Raw genomic sequence first — 24,818 nt, forward strand, 5'->3', positions numbered from 1 at the left:
ATTATTTTAGTGTGTCTATTACTAATCCTTATAAAATTCTTTGACAAAATCAAAAGTAAAGCATTTTTCATTTTTTATCTAAATATAAAAACAAAAAAGAAAGCTTTGAAAAAGAAGCTTTAATCATCATTATCTTCTTTTTTTTACACTTGAAATTTGAAAAATATTAACAATTATTATATATATTTATGTTAAATATACTGTCATTTATATATATTTTATACACTATCAATATATAAAATATTATCATCTGGTTTAAATAAATTAAAAATTAAAAATTTTTAAAAATAAATACTCATAATTTTTAAAATATTTATTTTTTATTTTTATAATTTTATAAAATAATATTAATTAAATAATACGTCAAATATAAATTCAGTATTTATTGTCGATAAAATTGAAATAAAAAATATTAATTAGGGCCCATTGAGAGGACAATATTGTCTTTAAGTAAAAAGGACATGCATATATTTGTCATCTCGGTCACTAACTTCCGACATTTACAGGCGTTTGACGAGCTTACAACTAACATTGAAATACTAAAAACTTCCAAAAAAAAAGAAATATTTAAAGAGAAAAAATGCTGCAAAAAGGTGGAAAAGCAAAAAACATGCTTACTTTTTTTTTTTTTTTTTCACTTTTTAAGACGTGATTTAGATCTTGTAAATTACTCTTTAGGCCACGTGGCGGGCATGGAAAGGACAAAGCGTTACGTGGACACAATTCTCGCGGGCGTCATAACGTCAAAAGCACAAGGTCAAAATCGTCAATATAACATGGAGTTCCCCAAAGTACCCCTTTTGTCTTGTCTTGAACTCTTCTTTCCTTCTCTCTCTCAATGTTCTCAGAGTTAATGTTTTTTATGCCATTTGGTTCTTTGGGTATATTCTTTTGCTTTGATTCTCTATGTAACAGGAAATAAAGGGGGAAAAAAGAAAAATTCTTCGCTTCATTTTTTCATAATTCTTCTTGGAAGTTCCGACAGTTTCTTTTGGGAGTTTTCTTTCTGAGGTGAGGCAAAAACTTTTGTTTTCTTTGTTTTTCAATATTCAATTGGAAAAATGTAGTCTGTTCTTCATTTCTCTTTTGTTTTTGTCGAATTTATTGAGAGTATGGTAATGGGTATTTTTTTTGTGTGTGGTGTTTTTGTTATTTGAGCTGCCATTGGTGAAGGTGGGAACTTGAGAAACTATGGTATTTGTTGGGAAGTCTTTTTGATTTATTGGTGTGATTTCTAAAGATAGGTATTGGTTAATTTCATGTAATTTTGGATCTAGAAATTGAGTTTCCTATGATTGATCTGTTATGCCCTTTTGTTCTTATTCTAAAATTTGCATCTTGGTTTAATTGTAGAGCTTTGCTTGTAATTGTTTACGTTAGAATAATAATCCGCTTCTTTGAAGTGAAGCAGTCTAAACCCATTGCCTCTCTCTCTCTCTCTCTCTCTCTCTCTAATGCCTATTATAGTATATTTGAGACCACTTTCAGATGAAATGTATCTTCTTTTTTAATATTGTAAGCAAACCTGTTTTTGGCTCTTTGCAGTAGAGTTTGTAATTTATTTTTATATTTACATCATAAAATTGCAATCTTTGGTTGTCTTTATAGTAATTGAGTTGATTTTATGTTGTTTATATTTTTTCTACACGGTATGTTATGCTGACAAGTGAAATTTTAAATGCAGCATGTTGCTTCACTTGTTTACGAGGAGATATGTTTCTTCCTCATGAACACTGATGGGGGTTTGTGAATGGTTGTTGAAACTGGTATGTCTTTTTAATAAAGATAGTGAAGATGATGGCGGCATGATATGTTTTGACACAACTCTGCATTTAAATGGAAAAATATTCTAGACTCTGTTGATTTCTTGAACATAATATGGACTAGATGGAATAAACTACCTAGAAGGCTGTGGTAGTTTGTTTGGTGTGTGCTAAATTCTTTATAGGCATTTGGAGAACCTCTTTGTATTGGCATAATCTAGTGGAGGCACAATGTTAAGCAGCAGCTATCAGCTGTGACTTCTGAATAGTAATTTTCTATAACTTAAAAAGAGTATTTATAGATTATTCCCTCAATATATAAAGTAGTGGAGATGTTAACTTTACCTCAAGGACAGAAGCAGAACCCCCAAAAATCCTTGCGAAAAATCTTACCTAGTGGGTCAAGTAAAAATTTGTGGCTTGCCGTGCGAGAAGGGTCCTTGGCTGATGTAGATTCAGCATTGGCACTTTTGAAGAAGAATGGAGGTAATATCAATTCAAGGAACAGTTTTGGCTTGACTCCCCTTCACATTGCAACTTGGAGAAACCACATTCCTATTATTCGGAGGCTTCTAGAGGCTGGTGCTGATCCTGATGCTAGGGTGTGTAATTCTTCTCATCCCTTAGTTGAGCTGAGTGCTTTCAAGTTTGTAATCGGTGCCTTTCTAGTATCCTGCCTTATAATGTCTACGATCTTGTGTTAGACATCATGAATTCATAAAGATGTTATGATGGTCAAATTAGGTTCAATCCTCTTTCCATGACACTTCAGAATCTATATTTCAGGATGGAGAATCAGGATGGAGTAGCCTTCACAGGGCTTTGCATTTTGGTCATCTTGCTGTAGCAAGTGTCCTCCTTCAGTCTGGTGCTTTAATTACATTGGAAGATTCAAAATGTAGAACACCTGTAGATCTTCTATCTGGACCTGTGTTGCAGGTTTTTGGAAGTGGGCATGATTCAGGTACCTGCTAGTGTCTTGACATGTTGGAAAGGATCTGATTGTTTAATGGAAACCAAATCTATCTGTGTTAAAGTTTAACATAGTTTTATTTTGTGGTTTCAGTAGCTACTGAGGTTTTTAGCTGGGGGAGTGGTGTAAACTATCAACTTGGAACAGGAAATGCTCACATACAAAAGTTACCATGCAAACTTGATTCATTTCATGGTTCTATAATCAAGTTAGTTTCTGCTTCTAAGTTCCATAGTGTAGCTGTTACTGCTCGTGGAAAAGTGTACACCTGGGGTTTTGGAAGGGGGGGCCGTCTTGGGCACCCTGACTTTGACATCCATAGGTAAAATATTTCTTGTGTCTTAAAAAGACAGAGTCTTAGCAGCTTTAATGATAATTTAACAAGGAATTCTAGTTTTAAATTTAAGCCATGGGAACTCTATATATTGAATCTTGTTGATTTAACATTTCCGTCATGTTCTTCTGGTTTGGGAATGCCATACTGAAAAATTTAAAAAGTTTGGGATAGTTTATTCATTTTTTTAATCTATTTTGGGGTAAAGAGGGTCATGTGAATCAACAATCATGAAGACCATGTGAGTCAACAATCATGAACATATTATTTGTCTTTTATACTTTTCAGTGGTCAAGCTGCAGTTATCACTCCCCGCCAAGTGACTTCTGGTTTGGGGGCTTATCGGGTGAAAGCAATTGCTGCAGCTAAACATCACACTGTAATTGCTACTGAGGGTGGGGAAGTGTTCACTTGGGGATCCAATAGAGGTAAAAACTTATGGGTTATGCTAGCAAGATTTGATGACCATATGAGATAGTTGTTTCCTCAAGTGAATTTTTCCCTTTGTTTTATTAATTGAATCAAAATCACTTACATTCTACTTGTTGATCAGCAAAATAATGCTCTGCATTATGTTTCAAATTGCAAATCAAGGACTTATTGACGAGAAATGTTGACATAGACTTCATCTTGTGTTGTTCAGAGGGTCAGCTGGGCTATACATCTGTGGATACCCAACCAACACCACGTAGAGTAAGTTCACTTAGATCAAGGATAGTTGCTGTTGCAGCTGCAAATAAGCATACTGCTGTTGTCTCTAAGTCTGGTGAAGTTTTCACATGGGGCTGCAACACAGAGGGTCAGCTTGGTTATGGTACCTCTAATTCAGCATCTAATTACACACCAAGAATAGTTGAGTACTTGAAAGGCAAGGTCTTTATAGGTGTTGCAACTGCAAAATATCACACGATTGTGTTGGGAGCTGATGGAGAGGTAAATTATACCAGCATATATGATTATTGTTATTAAATTGATCTCTACTTGCACTAATCCTTAATCCTTTATACTTAGATCCAAATTTCATGAATGTATTGTGAACTAGCTCTAATCAGGGTGTGTTCCAACATCATAGTTTGAGCTTTGTTTTTACACATTTTTGTGGAATGAGAGCATGTTTTTGGACTATGGGGCTAACTACTATATGGCAGGTATATACTTGGGGTCATCGACTTGTTACACCTAAACGTGTTGTCATTGCTAGAAATCTCAAAAAGAGTGGAAGCATCCCTATGAAATTCCATCGAATGGAACGACTTCATGTGGTTGCAATAGCTGCTGGGATGGTGCATAGCATGGCTTTGACTGAAGATGGAGCATTATTTTATTGGGTTTCCTCAGATCCTGATCTTAGATGCCAACAGGTTCTATTCAACTGTCTTTGTTGATTTTTCTTTCCCACAATTGAAACATGCCAATTGGTTCTATTCAACTGTCTTTGTTGATTTTTCTTTCCTACAATTGAAACATATTATTTACTTCCTCTGGATGAATTTATACAGCTATATTCATTGTGTGAAAAAAAAATGGTGAGCATTTCTGCTGGCAAGTATTGGGCTGCAGCTGCTACCGCTACAGGTGATGTTTACATGTGGGATGGCAAGAAAGGTAAGGACAAACCACCAGTTGCAACCCGGTTACATGGCGTTAAGAGGGCTACTTTAGTTTCAGTTGGTGAAACTCATCTTTTGACTATTGGTTCTCTCTATCACCCTGTCTATCCTCCCAATATGCCCATAAGTGATCAGGCACCGAAGTTGAACAATGATGAAGTAGAAGAATTTGATGAGGAATTTATGTTTAATGATTCAGAATCTAGTAGTATGAGATCATCTGTATATAAAAATGTTTCTGAGGAGAAGCCAGTACCAAGCTTAATGAGTCTTTGTGAGAAAGTGGCAGCAGAGTGTCTAGTGGAGCCACGAAATGCAATTCAACTACTCGAAATTGCAGATTCACTTGGGGCTGAGGATCTGAGGAAGCATTGCGAGGTATTCTCCTCAAAGGTCTTAACAATTATGTGGAGAAAAAATTCTTATATTCTTCAGTAGGCTTTCATTTGTGCCTAACTTATGACTTTGCTATGGATTATTTTTGGTAGTATACCAAAATTTGAGTTTTCTAAACATATTAGATTATGCATGCTTTTCTTTAATGTGCCAAACCTCAGCCTGAAAAAGGAAACAAAAAATAGAGATCTAAAAGATTTAAATTGTAATGTATTGGTTTTCTTCTCCTTATTGTGGTCTCCCACGTCTTTCTGTCCCAGGATAGTATTGAACATAATCAATGTCTTTCTGGATGTAAAATCTATACTTCTGTCCTTTTTCATATATTAGGTATTATTCTAGGTGTCAGTTTCCCTATTGTGGGGCAATAAATCATTTTAAATTGTACCCCCCCTCCAAAAGGAAAAACTAAGGGAAATAAAAGTTTACTTTTTGCATTTTAAACTTAAGCATTTGTAAAAACATTGACTGGTTATATTTTGCCTCATTCTCTTGTTTCAATAGATTTACTTGATTTAGCTGCTAAGAAGTGATTTCTCCTTGGTAGAGAAGTTGTTGCATGAGTGCATTGATTGTTTTATCTCTTCTGTTTTCTCTTGAAGATAGTAACTTTTTAGTCTTTAATATGATGGTTGCTGCCATGAGATTCACTTTCCATGCTGCTTGTCATATTTCTTTGTTTGGAAGAACGTATGCTTGGTTCATGCAAGTTGCATAGTTTTGAACCATGTCTGACCTGAAAGCTCACTTAGCAGGTTAGCTTTTGTCATTTGTATCAGTAGTTACCATTAAGATCTCTAGACGTGGTGTTTTGTATCAGTAGTTTCCATTAGGATTTCTTGACATGGTGTTTTGCATGGAAATATTCGCTGACTATAAAGTTGTGTCTTGACTTCTTGAATGCAGGATATTGTTCTTCGTAACTTGGACTATATCTTAACAGTCTCATCGCAAGCTGTTGCAAGTGCATCACCAGATATTCTAGCTAATCTTGAGAAGTTGTTAGACCTGAGATCATCAGAATCATGGAGTTATCGTAGGCTCCCCACTCCTACAGCTACTTTTCCTGTTATCATCAATAGTGAAGAGGAGGATAGTGAAATTGAGGTTGTAAGGACCCGTGACAATTACAAGAATGAAACCCCATTGGAAAATGAGGGAGACAGATTGGACTCCTTTCTGCAACCTAAAGATGACCCTAATAAAGGCGTTTCCAAACAAGTTCGAGCTTTACGGAAGAAGTTGCAGCAGATTGATATGCTTGAAGTGAAGCAGTCGGGTGGATGCATCCTTGATAACCAGCAAATTGCAAAGCTGCAAACAAGATCAGCTCTTGAAAATTCTCTTGCTGAGCTTGGTTTACCAGTTGAAAAATCGCAGTCGAAAGGATCATCTTCAGTGTTGCCAGATGGAAAAGGAAATAGAAAGGCTGAGGTTTCAAGAAAGCAGAGGAGGAAGAGCAAACAGAGGGTGGCTCAAGTGGAGACAGTCTCTGGTTTTAGCGCAAGTAACATAGAACCATACTCTGTGAAGGACTTTTCTGACATTGAAATCCCCCAAGTTCTAACGAATAAGGTTAGATTTCTTAAACTCATTATACTTTCTGGCATGTAAAGATCTTTATGGAGGCATCATATTTGTGTGGCCACTTGACAGCATCAAAGATTTTTTTTTGGTTCTTGTTCTAGTGCACAACTATTTGTGAGGGTGATTTGATTTAATTTCTTTCTTCTGCTTGCTGAATGCTGTAAGGGTGTGACTTCTGAGATTTTAAATGAAGTAGGGAATCCGTAAGTCCTTTAGGAAAGAAGAGTTGCTATGGTTATACTGCATATTCTTTCTTCTATCCTGCATTAATTGTGTAACATAACATAAAATTTCGTCTAGTCACTTCATTTCCTTTCGACTGGATTATTTCTCCTTCTGCCAACTCTATTTTTGTTGTGAGTTTCTAGAGTGTTTCCAATAGGTTCAAGATGCAGAACAGTGAATTGGAGGTTCAAAAGAAAATGTCTGCCTTCACTTATTAGGATTTCTAGGTAATTGCTTAACTGAGAAAAGTGAAGCCTTTTTATTTTATGGAATGATCTTGGTACTCATAAAAAATAATGTCCAGAACTGCATTGTGCACAATTTCATTGCAGCCCTTAAGGATTGCAAATGCCCCAGGTGAACATCAATATGTTCATTTTTCTGTGGTTTAATTTGGAGTGCTGTTTGACAAGACTCTTGAGGATCTTTATTTCAGATTCTGTTGCAATTCATGCTTTGAATCAGTTTCTGATATTGTGGTTTGGCAATTAGCAGACACTTATCAATGGTCTCTCTGGAGTTTACATTTCATTAATATGTTATCCTGATAAAACTACTTGGGGTCTCATATTATTGCATCTTGAAAAGTGTTTCTTTAGTTTATTTTCTACAAGTTACAGCAAGGATAAAAAAAATGTTAAAATTACTTGAACAAATCATATTTGTTGAAGTCGTTGTGACTTTTGACAGGAAGAAAATGCTATGTCTGAAGGAACTATAGCAGGCCAAGCCTCCAAAGAGTCTATTTTCATTGTCCAGAAAAAAGACAGTTCAGTCCCAGCAACAGATAAGAGTTCATTACAAACAGCAACCAAGAAGAAGAATAGGAAAGGTGGACTTTCTATGTTTTTGAGTGGTGCTCTTGATGACACCCCCAAACAGGTTTTGCCCCCTCCACCAACACCCCGAAGTGAGGGCCCTGCATGGGGTGGTGCTAAGGTTTCAAAAGGATCTGCTTCACTTCGTGAAATTCAGGATGAGCAGAGCAAAATACAGTTAAACCAGCTAACTGGAAGCAAAAATCAGGTGGAGGGTCTTTCTGAAGGTAGAAGTGAAGGAAAAATCCTGCTGAGGTCATTTTTGCCGTCCAAGCCAATTCCTATGGTCTCAGGTCAAGCTTCACAGTCATCTGATGTAGATAGAAGCACACCTCCTTGGGCTGCTTCTGGTACTCCTCCTCATCTCTCTCGGCCATCTCTCAGGGACATCCAGATGCAGCAGGTATGTAAAATCGCTGCTGTGTATCTGTTCATACATGCAACGTTAAACTGGTTTATAATTTACATCTATTCTGAGCTTTGTTTGTAGCCTGAAAATGCTGTAATCTTCTTCATCTTGCATGATTATGCAAATCCTATTCTCTTCCATGCTATGCGTCTTGAAATTAATTTTATGCATTTTTGTTTGTTCGCGCAATTTGTGGGACTCATTTTTTTTTTTTGGGTGCTTTAAACTAAAAGCAGGGAAAGCAACAGCAGAATCTTTCTCACAGTCCAAAAATGAGAATGGCTGGGTTCTCAGTAGCTAGCAGTCAAGGTTCGCCATCTGATTCCTCTGGGATGAACCGCTGGTTCAAACCAGAGGCTGAAGCACCATCTTCCATTCGTTCAATTCAGATTGAAGAGAGGGCTATGAAGGACCTCAAACGCTTCTACAGCAGTGTTAAAGTTGTCAAAAACCAGTCATAACAGTTTCCTTTTTCAGGTGGCACCAAGGCTTGTATTTTTCCCCTTCCTATTGGTTAAATGTAAATTTGACTGTACAGATGTTCGCCTTGTACATTTAACCTCTTTCTTATTTTAGGGTAGTCTCAGCAGCATCATTTTTTTCCTCTTATCATTGAGCTTCTTTACTTTGTGCCCATTTTTTTTTTCTGATTTTACCTTTCATAATAATTTTCATCTTCAAGATTGAAAGTTCTTAGATGTTTAGTTCATAGCCCTTGTACTATTGGCAATAATACACAGTATCCTGAATGAGTAAGAAGTTCACAATCTGTCATTATGTTTTGACCTGAATTATTCAAAATCAATTACTTTCATTTTCCCCTTCAATCTTTTAGTTGGGCAAAAGCCCCAACTAGTACATGGTATGATTTATGGTCGTGTTTTTGTCCTGAGAACAAAATTAATAGAAGGGTGAGACAGTACTCAAAGGCATGATATTTGATGGAAATGGGAGGCTGATATGCAATGTGATCCTCTATAGCACGTGTCAACGAAGCAAAGTTGTGGTGGGTCCGAACACATAATCATACCTGTTCCCGACAGGAGAGAGAGATCACTGGCTGGGACCCTTCCAGAAGTATTTCTTGCCAAACACAAACAGCCATGGATCTTCCTACCCTTTGGGCCAAAAAGAGCAGACATGATAAGTCAAAAATCATGTGAACAATAAGATCTTTCCTCCTTTCTTTTGCTTTTGCATTGAAAGGATAGGAATAGGATACACATGCGCAAAGAGCGAAGAGAGGAAAAGAAAAAAAGAGAGGAATAGAAAAGATTGATTAGAAATATTGTGGACCCTTAAATGGGGGCAAGGGTGGGTTGAGTACTTGAGAGAAAGCAAAAGGTGAAAACTCCAACCTTGATGTGATAACCCCATGGAGAACAAAACTTGTGTTTTTGGCAGGGAGAATCCCATAATTTTGACTTGTCAATATGGCATGAATTCTTTCCCCAAAAGAAATTTTTATGATTAAAAGTTTGGTATGTAATCAACAAAAAAATACAAGAAGGATTTGGGGCTGATGAGTTGAAGAAGCAAAGATACTTAAAATTTGTGAAGATTACTATAAATCTTCTTGTAATGCTAACTTCATGCTGTTTTGTCACTTACCTAACTTTGTAACATAGTAGGTAAGATAGGTAAGTCACATCCCATCCCAAAAAGCTTAGATTTTATTATTTCTAGTCACATAAGATTTTGTATTCATGTATATGATTTTTAATAGAGTTTCAACCATTTGCATAGAAAAAGCTTCCCAACTTTTTCAAAACATAGTATAAGAAGCACTTTCATAATTCAGCTCAAATTTCAAATATAACAGTAATAGAGGAAAAAAAAAAATAACATAAGATTCTTCACACTTGAAAGGATACAAGCAAAGATGATTGGAATTATTATCTGATGAATGAAATACAGCATTGAAGGGATGATTTCTTTTCTCAAACAATGTGTAATCACCAAATATTGAGAAAGTGCTAGTGGAAGGATTTCTAATTCCATTGCACCATATACTGAGGTACTAGGATTTATTATATATATGATGCCAAAGCCAATCAAGCCATTCAGTCCTTTGAGATTAAAGCAAGAAACTTTAGTATTTTATTATCATTCAAGAAGCTAAGCTGAAGTCATTAGTTGGGAAATGGGGTCAAATTTTTTCCAATCCTTTATAAATAAGAAATGTTTCTGTCATTGATGTGTAGGTCATGTCCAGAGGGAGAAAAGGAGCAGTTAGAAGTACTTAAGCGCCTAATTGCATTCTTAGAGTTCAATCCTCTTAGGGATCCTTAAGTTCTACTATTTGAAATGAGAAATGAGAATGGTTTACATCCAAGTATTATATAGTGTATCGAGTGAGCCTTATTGAGAAAAGGAAGAAAGAGAACAAGCGTGTAGGCATAAATTTTGTGCTATAGCCTTTACCAGCTCCACTTCAAAATAAAGCAAACGAGGAAAATTGTTGAAGAATTGGCAATATAGTAACCTCAATAACACCTTAATTAGAAGCATCCAAAAGGAAAATCCTAAAAGGAGAAAAGGGAAGGAAAAGAATCCACACAGAAAATGGTCACTGTAGAATGATGGCTGGGCCATTTGATAAGAACATGAAAATAGTGGCAACTATGTTTTTGATGAAGATGGCCCGTAAATCTTGGCGTTGAGGGTACCCTACATCACATGTGACATCAACATTGCAATTGAAAAAACAATAAAAACTTGGAATCATGAGCTTTTAGGGTCAATTGTACTAATCAGGCACACCAGCATGGCCACAGTACTCTGCCATCTTACCAGGGATTGTTGGCTTCAAGACAGTCTAACATTTCCTTGCAAGCAAAAGAATTGTTCAATGCCATCCCCATGGCCCACTAAGTAGGGATCAATTTCAAGATTAATCATGGTTCTACACGATATATCTAATCTAATTAAACAGATAAACTCAAGAACATTGTGAACTCAATTAGAAACTAATTAGTTTAATTTAACACTAGACCATATACAGAATTTCACTTTTGCAGTGAAAAAAAATCAAAGAAAAATGATCAATGATAATTTATTTTGTAAAAGTATGCAAAAGTATCAAATGGTTATTATAGAGAATCAGCTAATGAAACTAAGTTTAGATAATTGGTTTTGTTTTCTCATACTGTATCTCTAATCATGAATCCAATCTCCTCCAATCAATCATATCCTATTGGTTTTTTCAATCTCTCAAGTCAAAACAATTAAGTTCCTAATTCTTCCTTTTCTTCCCTAATTGATTGCTAATTGGACTCTCCTAAAGTTTACCTACTGAAGGCTGTACTTTGGGATATAATTTGACCAATCCTTTTTGAGTGGTAGCAGGTACAACAGCTTGGAGAGCATTGTAGCAAATAGTTTAAACTAATCTAATCCCCAATAATTTCTTAATTGTTATGTGATGATTGTCATTTGGAGAGTTGGACCCATTTCTCTTATACATCATCAAACATTATGCGCTGTGGTGACATCTTTGCTAGCTTCAAATTAAAAGCCTTTAAAATTGGATGAATTATTGGAGTTGACAAGAAAATCCAACCAAAACTTTAAGGTTTTTAAGGTTTATTAAGATTGCCTAGGATATATTAGCATTCAATATAATCAAAGAGTATTTCTGCTTTTAAGACTAACTACCCTACTTTAAGACTAACGTTATTGGATTATATATGTTGAGCTTCAAAACAATATGTGCTAATCAAGTCATTTCATTTTGGTAAGTTTCACTTTTAAAGATAAATTACTTATACTTATCCTGGTGCAACTCAACATCATCAACTGAAAGAATCTCTAGGATTTTGTTGTGCTGGTCAATTCCAAATGGTTGTGACTAAGCTTTAAATCAAACCTTGCCATATTAGACCAAAACCAGGAGGATTAAATTAAAAAAATATTTAATCCCCTTGAATTCATTGTACATGCTAAATAATAGCCTAGCTAGGTCTATGGTGGTGATTTGATCCCTCACCACCAAAATAATACAGAAACTTAGATTAAATGTTGGGGTCTTTTAAACTTTGTTATTGGTATTCTTGGAATAGTAATGCTTTCTAACAGCTTTGTTGTGCTTGAGAATATACCCATTGTCACAAAATGAGGAAAAAGAAATGAATAAAAAAATATAGCTGTACTAATTAACAAGGAAATGAGTGGTGCCATCATGCGTTTTGATCTGGGCGGTGTGCTCTTTTTTCTTGCTGATGGAGATACCGTCAGTGTTGTTACATAGCTTTTCTTGAGGCACCCCTCAACTTTAGAAAATATCATACAAGTAAAATCCATGTAATTTAATGCTTAAAACATGATGGGTGTTAATATATTAAAATACCAATTGTGGAGGCCCATTCACCTCTCTGAATCTCTCTCATGCCCTTCCTCCTCCTTTGTTTCAGTGCTAATTAAGCTCTTCTTTTCTCTTTTTTTTCCACAGAGGGTAGCCTGTAAAAGCCTCTATTCTTCTAACCACTCTCTCTGTGTCTCTCTTTTTCTTTTTCTCTCTTCTTAAAGCTCTAGAACAAGACAACACCATGCTTCCAAAAACCTACCAGCCTTTTCATTATTTTAAGCTAATAGTGACCTGTCTATCATGTGCTTTTCCACATTTATGTCTTTTTGTTTATTTCTTCTCTTCCTTTCCGTATACTCCCTTGTCTCGCTCCCCTCTTGGATACTGCTATATCATCCATTCCTTTGTTTGTGTGAGCATGAGAGAGAGAGAGAGAGAGAGAGAGTTTTGCAGCCTTGTTTGATTGTTGAATCATGAGAAAGTAGAGAAAGAGAAAGAGAGGGTCATTGAAAGAAGGAAAAGGGGTGTTTGGAATGAGAAGTTTGATCCCAAATCCTTGTCTCTGTCTCTCTTCTTTATATTGTTTGATTTGTGTGTGCATGCGTGTGTATATACATAAGATAAAGAGCCTTCTTCAGTTTCGATTGTTAAATCATGAAAGCAAAGAAAGAGAAATGGAGAGATGAAGAGATATATCTTGAGGTATAGGGGAAAGGGGTGTTTGGAATGAAGCCTGACCCAAGATCCTTCTTCTTCCTTTCCATTTCTTTACCTTATGTATTTGCATGTGCTTGAGAGGGAGACTAAGCAAAAGGATCATGATTCATAAGAGAAGAGGGAGAGAGCAAATAAGGAGGGTAAGACTAATCAAGAGTGTTCTCTTGAAGAAGAAAAGAGGGTGTATGGAATGAAGTTTGATCCAAGATCCCTCCTTCTCCATAAGTTCTTATCTGATAATTACTTAAGGGATTGATCATTGATCTCGGACCAGGCTTCATTCCTCACACCACGCTTTTCCTAGCTGCCAACGCAAGACTTAAAGATCAACCCAAGGCTGTGATCTCTAAGGTTCGATATATATAGATGCAAGAAGTATCTTTATTTTGTTTTCAATATTATAATTTCTTTTCTTAAATCTCCATAAAGAGAATATATCTGATTCTACATATTCTAGCCATATTTTCAGTAGAATTCAATCTTATATATTCATATTATATCCTCTATGTCTTTCTTGAAGAATATATTTATCAAGTTACTGCTAGACTAATCCTTATTTCTCCTACTAATTCACTTGTTACTTATATTTCATAGTCAGTCTTTTCCATTTTCTTGGTAGGATATATCAGTTGTTGAATCTCTCCTTTAGATTCCAAGACAAATGAAGTAGGACAAGTACTGTATATATCGTTTGTTTCCTTACTATACATACATAGTGTTATATATGTTGTATGATAACTCTTGCAAATTAATTTTAGGGTTCGTTATTCCACTCTTGATTTATGGGATTCATAAAATATTTAATATGTTTGTCAGTTTCAGTTATTCAATAACATCTGTCAGAGCAAAAAACCCAAAACGATATTCTCTTTTTATTCTTGTGGTCTCCCTTTGGAGCAGTGTAGATGATTAACACCACATAAACCCTAACAGTGTTCTTCAAGTTTACAAGTTATACAGTTTATGACTAGTGGTTTACATGATTCATGTTCTGTACCAGCAAAAGATTCTTAGTTCCAATAAACTCTTAACTTAATTTTTCTAGAGTTTGTACCCTCAACCGACAGAAAAACCGGCATTTTCCATAATCAAGAAGGAAGGTACTTAAGGGGAAAATTAAGGGTAGATATCATTCCAAAAGGAAAAAGAAGAAGACAATAGGCAGCAGTCTATCCAATTATTTTGCATCCTTTGACAGAAAGTGATATGTTTCTTTCCTATTACCTTGTGTCATTTTATATTTGAATTCTTTTGAAACATATATACTTTGGACAGTGTTGGCCACTGGTTTTCCCTGTTCATTTTCCCACCCTCCATTTCTCATTTTACGAGTTTTCCAATGCTAGTACTTGACATGTTATGTTTGTTATCTCGGAAATCAATGTCAATTGAAGTTTACATGCATCTTCTATATAAATATATATTAATGTTTTAGTGCGTTTTTATATGCCTTCAAACTATTAAATAATCACTTTCTTACACTAGCTAGGGTTTAGCTTTGTTTTCCCTGTTCCATTTTCTTTTGGCTCTTTATAGTATTACTTTGCAGGATAAATGAAGGTTTACTCCTGTGCAATTACCTAGCCATCACCATCACTTCTAATCAAATACCAGAATATCACCATTAGCACATTTATGTGCCTTTGAAGTGAAGTAGAATGCTCATGAACTTCAAAAATTAAAAAAGAAAACGTTTTAAATTAAAATAATCCAAATTACAGCAATCAAAGGATAGAAATAAGCCTACCTAGCTATGCCTGGAAGCTATGGAACATTGGGGTTTCAATAAATTTTTTTTTTTTAAAGCTGGTGCTTCTTTGTTATGGTTGAAAGAATATCATGAAAAAAATTATTTGGGTTTTGCTAAATATTTATTAATTTTGTATTGGTACACAGACATAAATGTACACGAAACAGTGTACAATATGATCATAATTGACATGTTCTTCAATCAAGGTTTCTATGATCTGAGAATGTAGAATCCAGCTTGAACATTTTAAAGCATTTGATCATATATATAGTTCTAACCCAGAAGAGTAAATGTAATGAAATTTTTGGACAAATATAAATGCAAATCAGGATCGATGATGCCTACATTGCCAAAGGGACAAGATTAAGTTGAAGATTAAATACAGTACGAGCAGGAATCAATGCCGGCCAATTTCCAGACAGATTGAACCTGAATTAACCATTACCAATGAGATTGATCGATTAAGTCATGTTAACTTGCAAAGTGGGGAAATTATTACAGTGATGGTGTCAAAATTTCATATTTTAAGGATGAAAATATTGTCTATAAAATAAAATAAATTTTAAAACTTTTGAAGAGACAAAAACCTTACTAGCCCGCCTTCTTCCACCTTTGCTATCACATATTAACTTGCTTCGACTTGAGAAGCCATGAAAGGAGGAAAAAAAAAACCATGAGTAGCTATATATATATATATATTATTTGTAAGAATCTGTATTACGTGTGTGTATATAAATATGTACATATATATATATATATGTTTATATAACACACACACATATATATATATATATATAAAGAATGTCATATGACTTTACAAAAAATGAAATCTTTATTATATTATAATACAAAGTAATAAGATTCTTGTATTATTCTCTTGCCAAATGTACATAAATATTTCTTTCATTTTTTTTTTTGTTTCTATCCTTTCACTTTGTTTTGCTTATTATTTTTACATGTACAAATTCATATGAGCTTATACATACACACATTAAGAGTGACATAATCATTTCATAAATCTTACATATGCACATAGATGGGTATATATGTATATCAAGAATGTAAATCTCGCTCTTTAGAAAAAAAAGAAATGTAAATCTCCAATAAATTACATGATATAAATAGATTCATGAACAGATCTCTTGACAGATATACAGTTATCGAATTTTCTTTTTTTCTCGTCTTTATCCCTTTGGTTTGTTCTAACCTTAATCATACATGAGTAAATATGTATATGTATTCATGTAAATAATATTATGTAATTTTAGGCAAAATGGAGTCTCCAATCTTGCAAGGACATGATAAAATTCATGCATACTAATCTCACTATTAAGAGGATATATAAGTTTTATTTGATTTTTATGATTACTATTATTATCATTATTATTTATTTATTACTTAATGAAAACTTATTATGATGTTAAAAGAAAATTCAAAATATATTTAATCGAAATTGAGAAAATTTCTGAATTAAAAATATTAATTAAAACATTGTTATATATATTTATATATATATTCCTAATTTTTGGAGGCCCAAACAAGAAAACTATAGGCGCATTATAGTGGAACCAAAATACATGAAAGGTTGGCTACAGTCGAGTTTCCTTTTAATTCTTCTCTTACCATATTCTCCTCATTTCCTCCCCTTTAAAAAGTTCTGCGTTTTGATCCATTCGTCAGGTAGAAGGAAAAAGGAAATCACAAAACTCTTCATTACCCATTACCCAGAATCCCCTTTTCCTTACTCTCCCTCCTACTTTTCAATCAGATTATAGAGAAAGTACTGTTCTTGTTTATCTTTTTGTTTTTCACTCTGTTTTGCAGGTTTCAATCGTCTTAGAAGTTGATTTTGGCCGGTTTTTGAAGCATGTAAGTCTTATTATTTTGTTGCCCGTATGGTGTTTGTTCTTTTCCTTTTTAATTTATTTTTTGAAGTTTGTCCCTTTGATCATTTCGCTTGTTATCTGTAGCCAGCTTAATCGAATATATATATATATATATATATATATATAGTTTTTAGCTTTTTGCTTTTGTTTTATCAAGACATAAATTGTAAAAGAATTGATTAATCACTTTGAAAATCTAGTCCCCTGTTACTTATTTATGTGGTTTTTCACAACTATGAAAAGATGCCCATTCTTTGCTTAGGGAAATTTTGAGTTAAAACCTTTTGTTTGACAATTTCATGACTTCTTGCAATGTTAATGACATAACCCTGACCTTTATTCAAAAAGGGGAGAATGCTGGACGGTTTTCATCATTGCGTACCAACAGATTGTCCTTTTTTCCTTTTTATATTCCTAAGGTGGTTTCCGTATTGTCATAAGCTTGTTACTGTTGCATTTCACTTTAGGGAACCTGTTAAAGAAGCTATTCTTCCTGGACTACCAGATGATTTGGCTTTGAGATGTCTAGCCAAGTTGTCACATGGTTACGATGGGGTGCTTGAAGCTGTCTCAAAGAGGTGGAGAGATTTGATCCGCAGCAGTGAGTATGCGAATTATAAAGCTAACCAAGGATGGCTTGGGGATTGGTTATTTGTTGTCACTGAACGTTCCAATCAGTGGGTTGCCTATGATCGCACAGCTGATATATGGCATCCCTTGCCAAAGATTCCAACTGAGTATGATGGCTTGCAACATTTTGGAATGTCGTGTGTGTGTGTTGGTAAACGGCTCCTTGTGATTGGTGGCTCCTATGCGCCACGTGATACTGCATATCCCCGTCAACCACCTATGATTACAAATGATGTTTTGCAGTTTGATCCATTTAGGAAACAGTGGACCAGATTAACAAGCATGCAAACACCTCGATCTCATTTTGCATGCTGTGTTATGTCTGGTAAGGTTTATGTTGCTGGAGGGCGCAATACAGCTCAACCTCGAGGGCTTGCTCTTGCTGAGGTTTATGATCCAATAAGTGATCGGTAAGCTTCATTTCTTCAGAGATCATATCGTTTTGTTTTCCTCTATACACCATGGGAGTTGATTACTATTGCAAATGCTTTTCATGTTTTGCAACTCTGGTTTATCAGAGCAACTTTTAGGTGTAGTCTAGCTTCATACACAAGATGCATCAAGATAAAATCATATAGGGATTGATAAACCAGCTAAAATGTTATTTTAGCTCTCTGAGGCTTTTTTTGGTGCATCATTCATTATATGTGGTGTATGTTTAAATTGTCGAAAATATGTTTGCACCGTTTGATCCCTACCTTTTCATCTCACTTTAACACCCCCTCTCCTCCCTCTTGTGCCATTACTCTTTGACAGAAAACTGATTATGAATCTAGCAAAATATAGTTTGAAATTTGTAAAATTTTCTTTTATCTAAGAAATTGATTGCTTGGCTTGGTTTATGACTCAATGGTAATTGCAGGTGGGAGGAATTGCCACCAATGCTCAATCCGCAAATGGACTGCCTAGGCATATCATATAAAGGTAAATTTCATGTTCTGAGTGACCAGATAGGCTTGGCAGAGCAGACCCCATCAGAAATTTTTGATCCATCAAATGAAACATGGTGCACGGTTGATGACATATGGCCTTTCTCCAGAGCAATGCAATTTGCAGTTCAGGTGATGGGGAATGATCAAGTTTATACTGTGGTGGATTGGGGGGAGAGCTTAATTAAAGCAAGAGATCCTGTAAGAGGAGAGTGGATCACTGTTGGTGCTGTTCCTCCGGTTGTTCTCCCTGACCACTTCCGAGAACTTGAGGCCTTTGGTTATGGTTTTGCTGCACTGAGAAATGAATTATATGTTCTTGGAGGGAAGGTTCTCAAGTGGGAGGAAGTAGGAGCTGGCAGGTTTGATGTTGTGAAGTTAGCTGGGGTGAGAGCTTGTGATCCTTCACGGAGGCCATTAAACTGGAGGGATATCAGGCCCATGTGTAGGCCAGCAGGTGGTTCTGTCCTAGGCTGTACCTCCCTGGAAGAAGAAACTCTTCTTGATGAGGAAAAATGATTTTTCTCCTGATGTACTTGTTAGAACCAAGCATTCTTAACCAATAGTGCAGGGAAACTAAAATGTGAATTCTTGTGCAGCAGCCTCTCAGGTCTCTCATAGGAAAACCTCTGTTATATATATATATAAACTCTTATTGGCCAAATATATAAAAAATTCCTAGAGCGAATTAGAACCTTTTTTAACTGTAATGTTGATTTTCAATAGATGGATCATTGGAGCAGATACGGGAGCATATTGAAATTAGTCAATTGATTTTGATATGTTGTGAAGGACAGATGAATATGTACCAAAGAGAATGGTTCTGATATAATGAAAGTTTAGATTGATAATGATGTTTTGTTTGTGCCACTTATCCTTGCAATATCAATCTTTTTCCCTCTGTTTTTCTGTAGTTTGATATCATCCGCAGGCACAGTTAAGTTTATGAGAAATTGCCACTTTCTGTTCTAGAATTCAGCCTTTCATTACCAGACAGATGAGCTTTACATGGTTTGATTGTCAGCTTTTACTTAAAGAATGTAGGTTTTAGAGATGCAAAACACTACCTCTACACGGTTTTGCTATAGTAAACTAAACCCACCATTCTTATTCTTTGATCCTAGTATTCTCTGGTTTCTTTAGTTTAAGTAGAAAAAGTTCACTACTCTCTTTTCACACTTCTCTACTTTCAGGCATATTCTGGCTGAATGGAATTGGGGCAGAGTTGTGGTAAGAATTTACCTGAGCGCCTTTAACTTATTGGTTAATCTCATTGTCAAAGAATCAACACAAAACCTTGATCGCCTAATTCTTGGAATATTATTAACTTTAAATACAATTGTTTTTGTTGTCTTCTGTTTTCAAAGTACTTTCACCCCATGTCTTCCAACAAATTGGAATGGTCTCTGTTAAATATGCTATTAATTTCTTTATTATTCTTTCCATAAGGTTTAGCATATTGAAACCTCAAGTAATTCCAATCTTAAAGGAAGAAAAGGGTCAAATTAAATATTCCCTAATGGCCTACTTCCTCCATGATTCTCCAAATCTGACCATTTTTTATGTTTGAATTCCCAACCATTTCTTGGAAGAACTGTTGCAGTACAGCAGCTGTTCTGCTTCCTTTTCTTTTTCCCCCATTCCTTTTTTCCCCTTCCCTTTTGTCTACCAAACATAGTGAATTTCTATTTTCCTAGTGGCTTGGTGCAGCCTTCTCTACTCCTTATCATCTCCCCTTTTCTCTTTAGTAGTCCCCCTTCAAGCTGAAAGAAATCAACTTACTTTACATGTCAATTACACATATTGCTACTTTGTTTTTATTGCCTAAAATGAAATGCCAAATGCTTAGGTTCCAAGAAATGAATTCTTCAGATTTATCAACCCTCCTTTTGAGTTTGACAGATCCATGAAAACCAAATGACTTTCTATTCAAATAAATTTAGCCAACTTTACCTATCACCATTTCCATACAGAAAACCCCCTCCATTCTTTAGAATCAGCAACAATTTTGTATCCATCATAAATTTCTTTATAAAGTATAGCTAAAGCAAACGACTCTTTGTCAAACAGACTTGAACCATTTTCACACACCAGGTTTGGATCTTTGCCTTTTATGTCATTGCAATTATAAGCATATTTCCTTTTCCTTTCAAGAATTCATCTACCGCCAAACTTTCCTCCACTCGGTTTCAGAAAAGTGACCAAAAGGGTAGATCCCACCTGCATGGGCTAGTATACCCTACACGTTGCAATCAGGGTTTCATTGGATTGTGAGAAAGAAGGGGGTGGTGCTGACTACGCCACTGATAATTGCCTCTTCTTTGTCAAATAACCCAATTATTATAAAAGAAAGGGTTGCTGGAGAGGATGACAGAGTGACCTGGTCGGTGTGACTCCAAAAAGAAAGTGACTCATCTTTGACAAAAGCTTCCATATCCCATGCCTTCTTTATGCTACTCAGCTCATCAAATCTCAGATCTTCTTAGTTGTTGCTGAAGGACCGCCAAAAGCAAAAGCTAAACAAAGTTATATATATATAAAAGCCAAAGAATCTTCACTGTCATAATACAAAAAGCAACGTGTCAGCTTCACAAGCAAAATCCAAATGACTATTTCTCCTTGAAGGTTAAGTTAAGCACCTTTAAATCTCCTTATCTTCCCACCAGTTAGCTCCTACTGCCCTCTCTTTCACATTACATGACATATTTCTATGAACCCAGAAAAACCCTCTTCTTTTTTTCATCCAAAATATAATGTAACATTGAATTTTTTTTTTTTTGAAAAAGAAAAAATCTTCTCAAGTTCTTTTGATAGTTTCTTTGTTTTCTCATGGCAACAACAACTCAGAAACTGGTCGTAGAAGTGATTGATGCACGTAATCTAGTACCGAAAGACGGTCACGGGGCGTCGAGTCCTTACGTTGTGATCGACTACTACGGGCAAAGGAAGAGGACGAGGACAGTTACGAGGGACATAAACCCTACATGGAACGAGGTTCTTCAGTTCAACGTGGAAAAACCCTCTGATGTTTTCAATGACATGCTTGAACTCGACGTCTACCATGATAAGAATCATGGGCCAACCAGTAGGAAAAATTTATTGGGAAGAATAAAGTTGAGTTCTGAACAGTTTGTTAAGAAAGGTGAAGAGGCTTTGATTTATTATCCTTTGGAGAAGAAATATTTGCTTAGTTGGGTTCAAGGTGAGATTGGTTTGAAGATTTATTATGCTGATGAAGTGGCGCCACCTCCGCCAGTGGCGACGCCGCCTGTGGAGGAGACGAAGGCGGAGGAGGTGAAGGCGGAGCCTCCGTCGGATTCGGCAGCGGCCCCTGTGTCTTCTGACCAACAGCCAGCTACCGCTGAGGTGAAGCCTAATGACTCGCCGGCAAGTTCAGTAGTGGGGGATCCAGCGCCGGCGCCGAGTGAGCCGCCTGCGGAAGGTGAGAAAGCTAAGGAAGCTGCGCCAGCGGGAGAAGAAAATGGTGCAGCTGATGGTGAAAAGCCCGCAGAAGGAGCTGATCAAGTGGATCCAGAAGCAGATTCACAATCCGCACAACCTGATCATCCCGATGATGACATTGTGCTTGAGCCCACGTCAGCAAATTGGGCCCCAACCCCCCCACCGGAGATCATGGCATCAACATCTGGGTCCATTCCGGAAATTAAAGTTGCCCGAACCACCTCTGCTCCGCCGCCAATCACACGGCCAGCAACCCCCACCAATTATGCTTCTTCGGTGGGCCCACCTGATCACACCCCGATCGAACAATCCTCATTTGATCTCGTTGAAAAAATGCATTATGTCTTCGTCAAAGTGGTGAAAGCCGGTTCCCTCCCCACCAATGGCAACCCTGTCGTTAAGATCGCCATCTCCGGTTGCCGCGTCACATCAAAGCCGGCTCGAAAAGCCATGTATTTTGAGTGGGACCAGACGTTCGCCTTCGCCCGCGACGCACCTGAAACGTCGTCTTTTCTAGAAGTTTCGGTTTGGGCCGATGCGGGCGGCGCCAATTTCTTGGGTGGAGTTTGCTTCGATGCGACTGAGATTCCTTTACGGGACCCACCGGACAGCCCGTTGGCTCCGCAATGGTACAGGTTGGAAGGAGGTGGAGCCCATAGAGGAGATCTGATGCTTGCCACCTGGATCGGGACCCAAGCTGACGAGGCATTTCCTGATTCATGGAAATCGGACACTGCTGGCAACCCTATCAATTCCCGCGCCAAAATTTATCTCTCCCCTAAGCTTTGGTACCTTCGAGCTTCCGTCCTCGAAGCGCAAGACATTTTGCCGTTAACGGCATTAAAAGAAGGCTCGTTTCAAATCAAAGTCCAAATGGGATTCCAAGTGCAGAAAACTAAAGTTTCCGTTTCCCGCAACGGCAATCCGTCATGGAATGAAGATCTCATGTTCGTAGCCGCCGAGCCATTTGGCGACCATTTAATATTCTACCTTGAGTACCGGCAATCAAAAGGACCGGTGACGTTGGGAGTCGTCGGAATATCGCTAACCGCTATTGAACGTCGCGTCGATGATCGGAAAGTAATATCCCGATGGTTCAATCTCGAGGACCCCAAAAACGAGAAAAAAGGGTACAAAGGTAGAGTACATTTGAGCCTTTGTTTTGACGGTGGATATCACGTGATGGACGAGGCGGCGCACGTTTGCAGCGATTATCGACCGACAGCAAGACAATTGTGGAAACCAGCGGTCGGGACACTTGAGCTTGGGATCATTGGCTGTAAGAATTTGTTACCGATGAAAACGATAAACAGCAAAGGGTCCACAGATGCATACACCGTGGCCAAATACGGGTCGAAATGGGTCCGAACCCGTACAGTATCGGATTCTTTGGATCCGAAATGGAATGAGCAGTACACGTGGAAGGTGTATGATCCATGTACAGTGTTGACAATTGGCGTATTTGATAGTTGGGGAGCGTTGGATATCGACGGGAGAATAGAAGCCACGCGTCCTGATTCCCGTATGGGTAAAGTACGAATACGTATATCAACGTTGGAGACGGGTAAGGTGTATAAGAATACGTATCCATTGGTGATGTTGGGTAATTGTGGAGTACAAAAAATGGGTGAGCTAGAGGTGGCTGTAAGGTTTGTCCGTGCGGCTCCAACGTTAGATTTCTTACACGTGTACTCTCAGCCTTTGTTACCGTTGATGCACCATATCAAGCCTTTGGGAATGGCCCAACAAGAGATGTTGAGGAGCACAACTGTGAAACTCTTGGCCGCCCACTTGTCACGATCGGAGCCCCCTCTCAGGAGTGACGTGGTACGTTACATGCTTGATGCGGATTCACACACGTTTAGCATGCGGAAAGTACGTGCGAATTGGTCAAGGATAGTCAATGTGCTATCGGGTTTAATCGATATCGTAAGGTGGATTGAGAATACACGTGCGTGGAAGAATCCAACGGCTACGATACTTGTGCATGCATTGCTGGTGATGCTTGTTTGGTTCCCTGATTTGATTGTCCCCACATTAGCATTTTATGTGTTTGTGATTGGAGTTTGGAACTATAGGTTTAGATCAAGGGACAAGCTACCCCACTTTTGCCCTAAGATCTCATTGGCGGACACCGTTGATCGTGACGAACTTGATGAAGAATTCGACACAATGCCGAGCACCCAATCACCGGAAATCATACGTGTGAGGTACGACAAGTTACGTGCGGTTGGAGCACGTGTGCAAAACATATTGGGTGATTTCGCCACGCAAGGCGAACGTGTACAAGCTTTGGTGACGTGGCGGGACCCTCGTGCCACGGGGATTTTTGTAGGATTATGTTTCGTGGTGGCATTCTTGTTGTACTTGGTGTCGCCGAAGATGGTAGCAATGGCATTTGGATTCTACTATTTCCGGCACCCACTGTTCCGGGACCGGATGCCATCGCCGGCGATGAACTTCTTCCGAAGGCTGCCAGCATTGTCTGACAGGATCATGTAGGTTGAAGGGGAAGGGGGCAGTCTTTTTCTACGTCTAGTTAAGTGAAAGCACTTCGATTATATTATATAGATATTATATAGGGAACTACTGTGTTTTCTTGTTACTTTTACGTGTAACTTGCAGAGTCTTTTTTGCTAAGCAAAAAGGAGGTAATGAATAAATTTATTAATAAGTGATAATTAATCCTTGTATGATAGTATAATTGCTTGCTTGTTTGTAATTCTTAAAGGATATCAAGATATATAAAAAAATTGGATGACTTGCAAATCGGCATAACGTCACTGCAATGATTTCTTCTCTTTGACCCAAGATGAGGGCCTGGTCTGCTCAATGGATAACAGCCAGCCACTGTTCCAAGAGGTCAGGCTCTGACTGGTAGCACGTTGTTGGAAAAACAATAAGATTATAATTCTTGCCAATATCAACGACAAAAGCAGATAGGTATCACCAACTAATTCAATCGTCTCTTCCTCTTTGGAAGTTAGTTCAGGTAATTTATTATGTCCAAGCCGTTGTGTGGG

General features: G+C 37.1%; 3 protein-coding genes across 5 annotated transcripts; all 3 read left to right on the forward strand.

The window, feature by feature from the left end:
* Positions 1-826: 826 nt before the first annotated feature.
* LOC110414981 (ankyrin repeat family protein / regulator of chromosome condensation (RCC1) family protein) lies at positions 827-8,929 on the forward strand. 3 transcript variants are annotated; one of them, XM_021426419.2, is made up of 11 exons: positions 827-1,011; positions 1,685-2,365; positions 2,550-2,727; positions 2,830-3,058; positions 3,359-3,498; positions 3,714-4,003; positions 4,219-4,431; positions 4,570-5,058; positions 5,983-6,651; positions 7,579-8,109; positions 8,349-8,929. In XM_021426419.2, exons 2-11 carry the CDS (start codon positions 2,096-2,098, stop codon positions 8,574-8,576), a joined length of 3,237 nt encoding a protein of 1,078 aa, XP_021282094.1. In that variant the 5' UTR covers positions 827-1,011; positions 1,685-2,095; the 3' UTR covers positions 8,577-8,929. The 3 variants fall into 3 exon arrangements, with proteins under 3 accessions (XP_021282094.1, XP_021282096.1, XP_021282095.1); XM_021426421.2 differs by having other exon boundaries at positions 828-1,011; positions 8,352-8,929; XM_021426420.2 differs by lacking the exon at positions 827-1,011 and adding an exon at positions 1,079-1,244.
* A 7,530-nt stretch (positions 8,930-16,459) lies between these two features.
* LOC110415241 (Galactose oxidase/kelch repeat superfamily protein) lies at positions 16,460-19,184 on the forward strand. Its single transcript, XM_021426828.2, has 4 exons — positions 16,460-16,568; positions 16,713-16,757; positions 17,242-17,814; positions 18,267-19,184. Coding segments are annotated over exons 2-4 (1,161 nt in total). The 5' UTR covers positions 16,460-16,568; positions 16,713-16,755; the 3' UTR covers positions 18,853-19,184.
* Positions 19,185-20,312: 1,128 nt separating this feature from the next.
* Positions 20,313-24,476, forward strand: LOC110414644 (C2 calcium/lipid-binding plant phosphoribosyltransferase family protein). The gene has a single exon (XM_021425939.2). The coding sequence runs from the start codon at positions 21,163-21,165 to the stop codon at positions 24,295-24,297; it is 3,135 nt and encodes a 1,044-aa protein (XP_021281614.1). The 5' UTR covers positions 20,313-21,162; the 3' UTR covers positions 24,298-24,476.
* The last annotated feature ends 342 nt before the right edge of the window (positions 24,477-24,818 follow it).

This window comes from Theobroma umbraticum, unplaced genomic scaffold (assembly GCF_002168275.2).
Source record: "Theobroma umbraticum cultivar Fairchild unplaced genomic scaffold, ASM216827v3 scaffold_147.0, whole genome shotgun sequence".
NCBI classification, from domain to species: Eukaryota; Viridiplantae; Streptophyta; class Magnoliopsida; order Malvales; family Malvaceae; genus Theobroma; species Theobroma umbraticum.

What these genes read in the sequence shown, in the direction of transcription:
- LOC110414981 (XM_021426419.2), top strand. Translation starts at nt 2,096, where the DNA reads ATGTTAACTTTACCTCAAGGACAGAAGCAGAACCCCCAAAAATCCTTG. An exon ending in TGGAAGTGGGCATGATTCAG is followed by an intron (nt 2,728 to 2,829) that starts GTACCTGCTAGT and finishes TTGTGGTTTCAG; the next exon opens with TAGCTACTGAGGTTTTTAGC. An exon ending in TGTTGGGAGCTGATGGAGAG is followed by an intron (nt 4,004 to 4,218) that starts GTAAATTATACC and finishes ACTATATGGCAG; the next exon opens with GTATATACTTGGGGTCATCG.
- LOC110415241 (XM_021426828.2), top strand. An exon ending in TATGATCCAATAAGTGATCG is followed by an intron (nt 17,815 to 18,266) that starts GTAAGCTTCATT and finishes TGGTAATTGCAG; the next exon opens with GTGGGAGGAATTGCCACCAA.
- LOC110414644 (XM_021425939.2), top strand. Translation starts at nt 21,163, where the DNA reads ATGGCAACAACAACTCAGAAACTGGTCGTAGAAGTGATTGATGCACGT.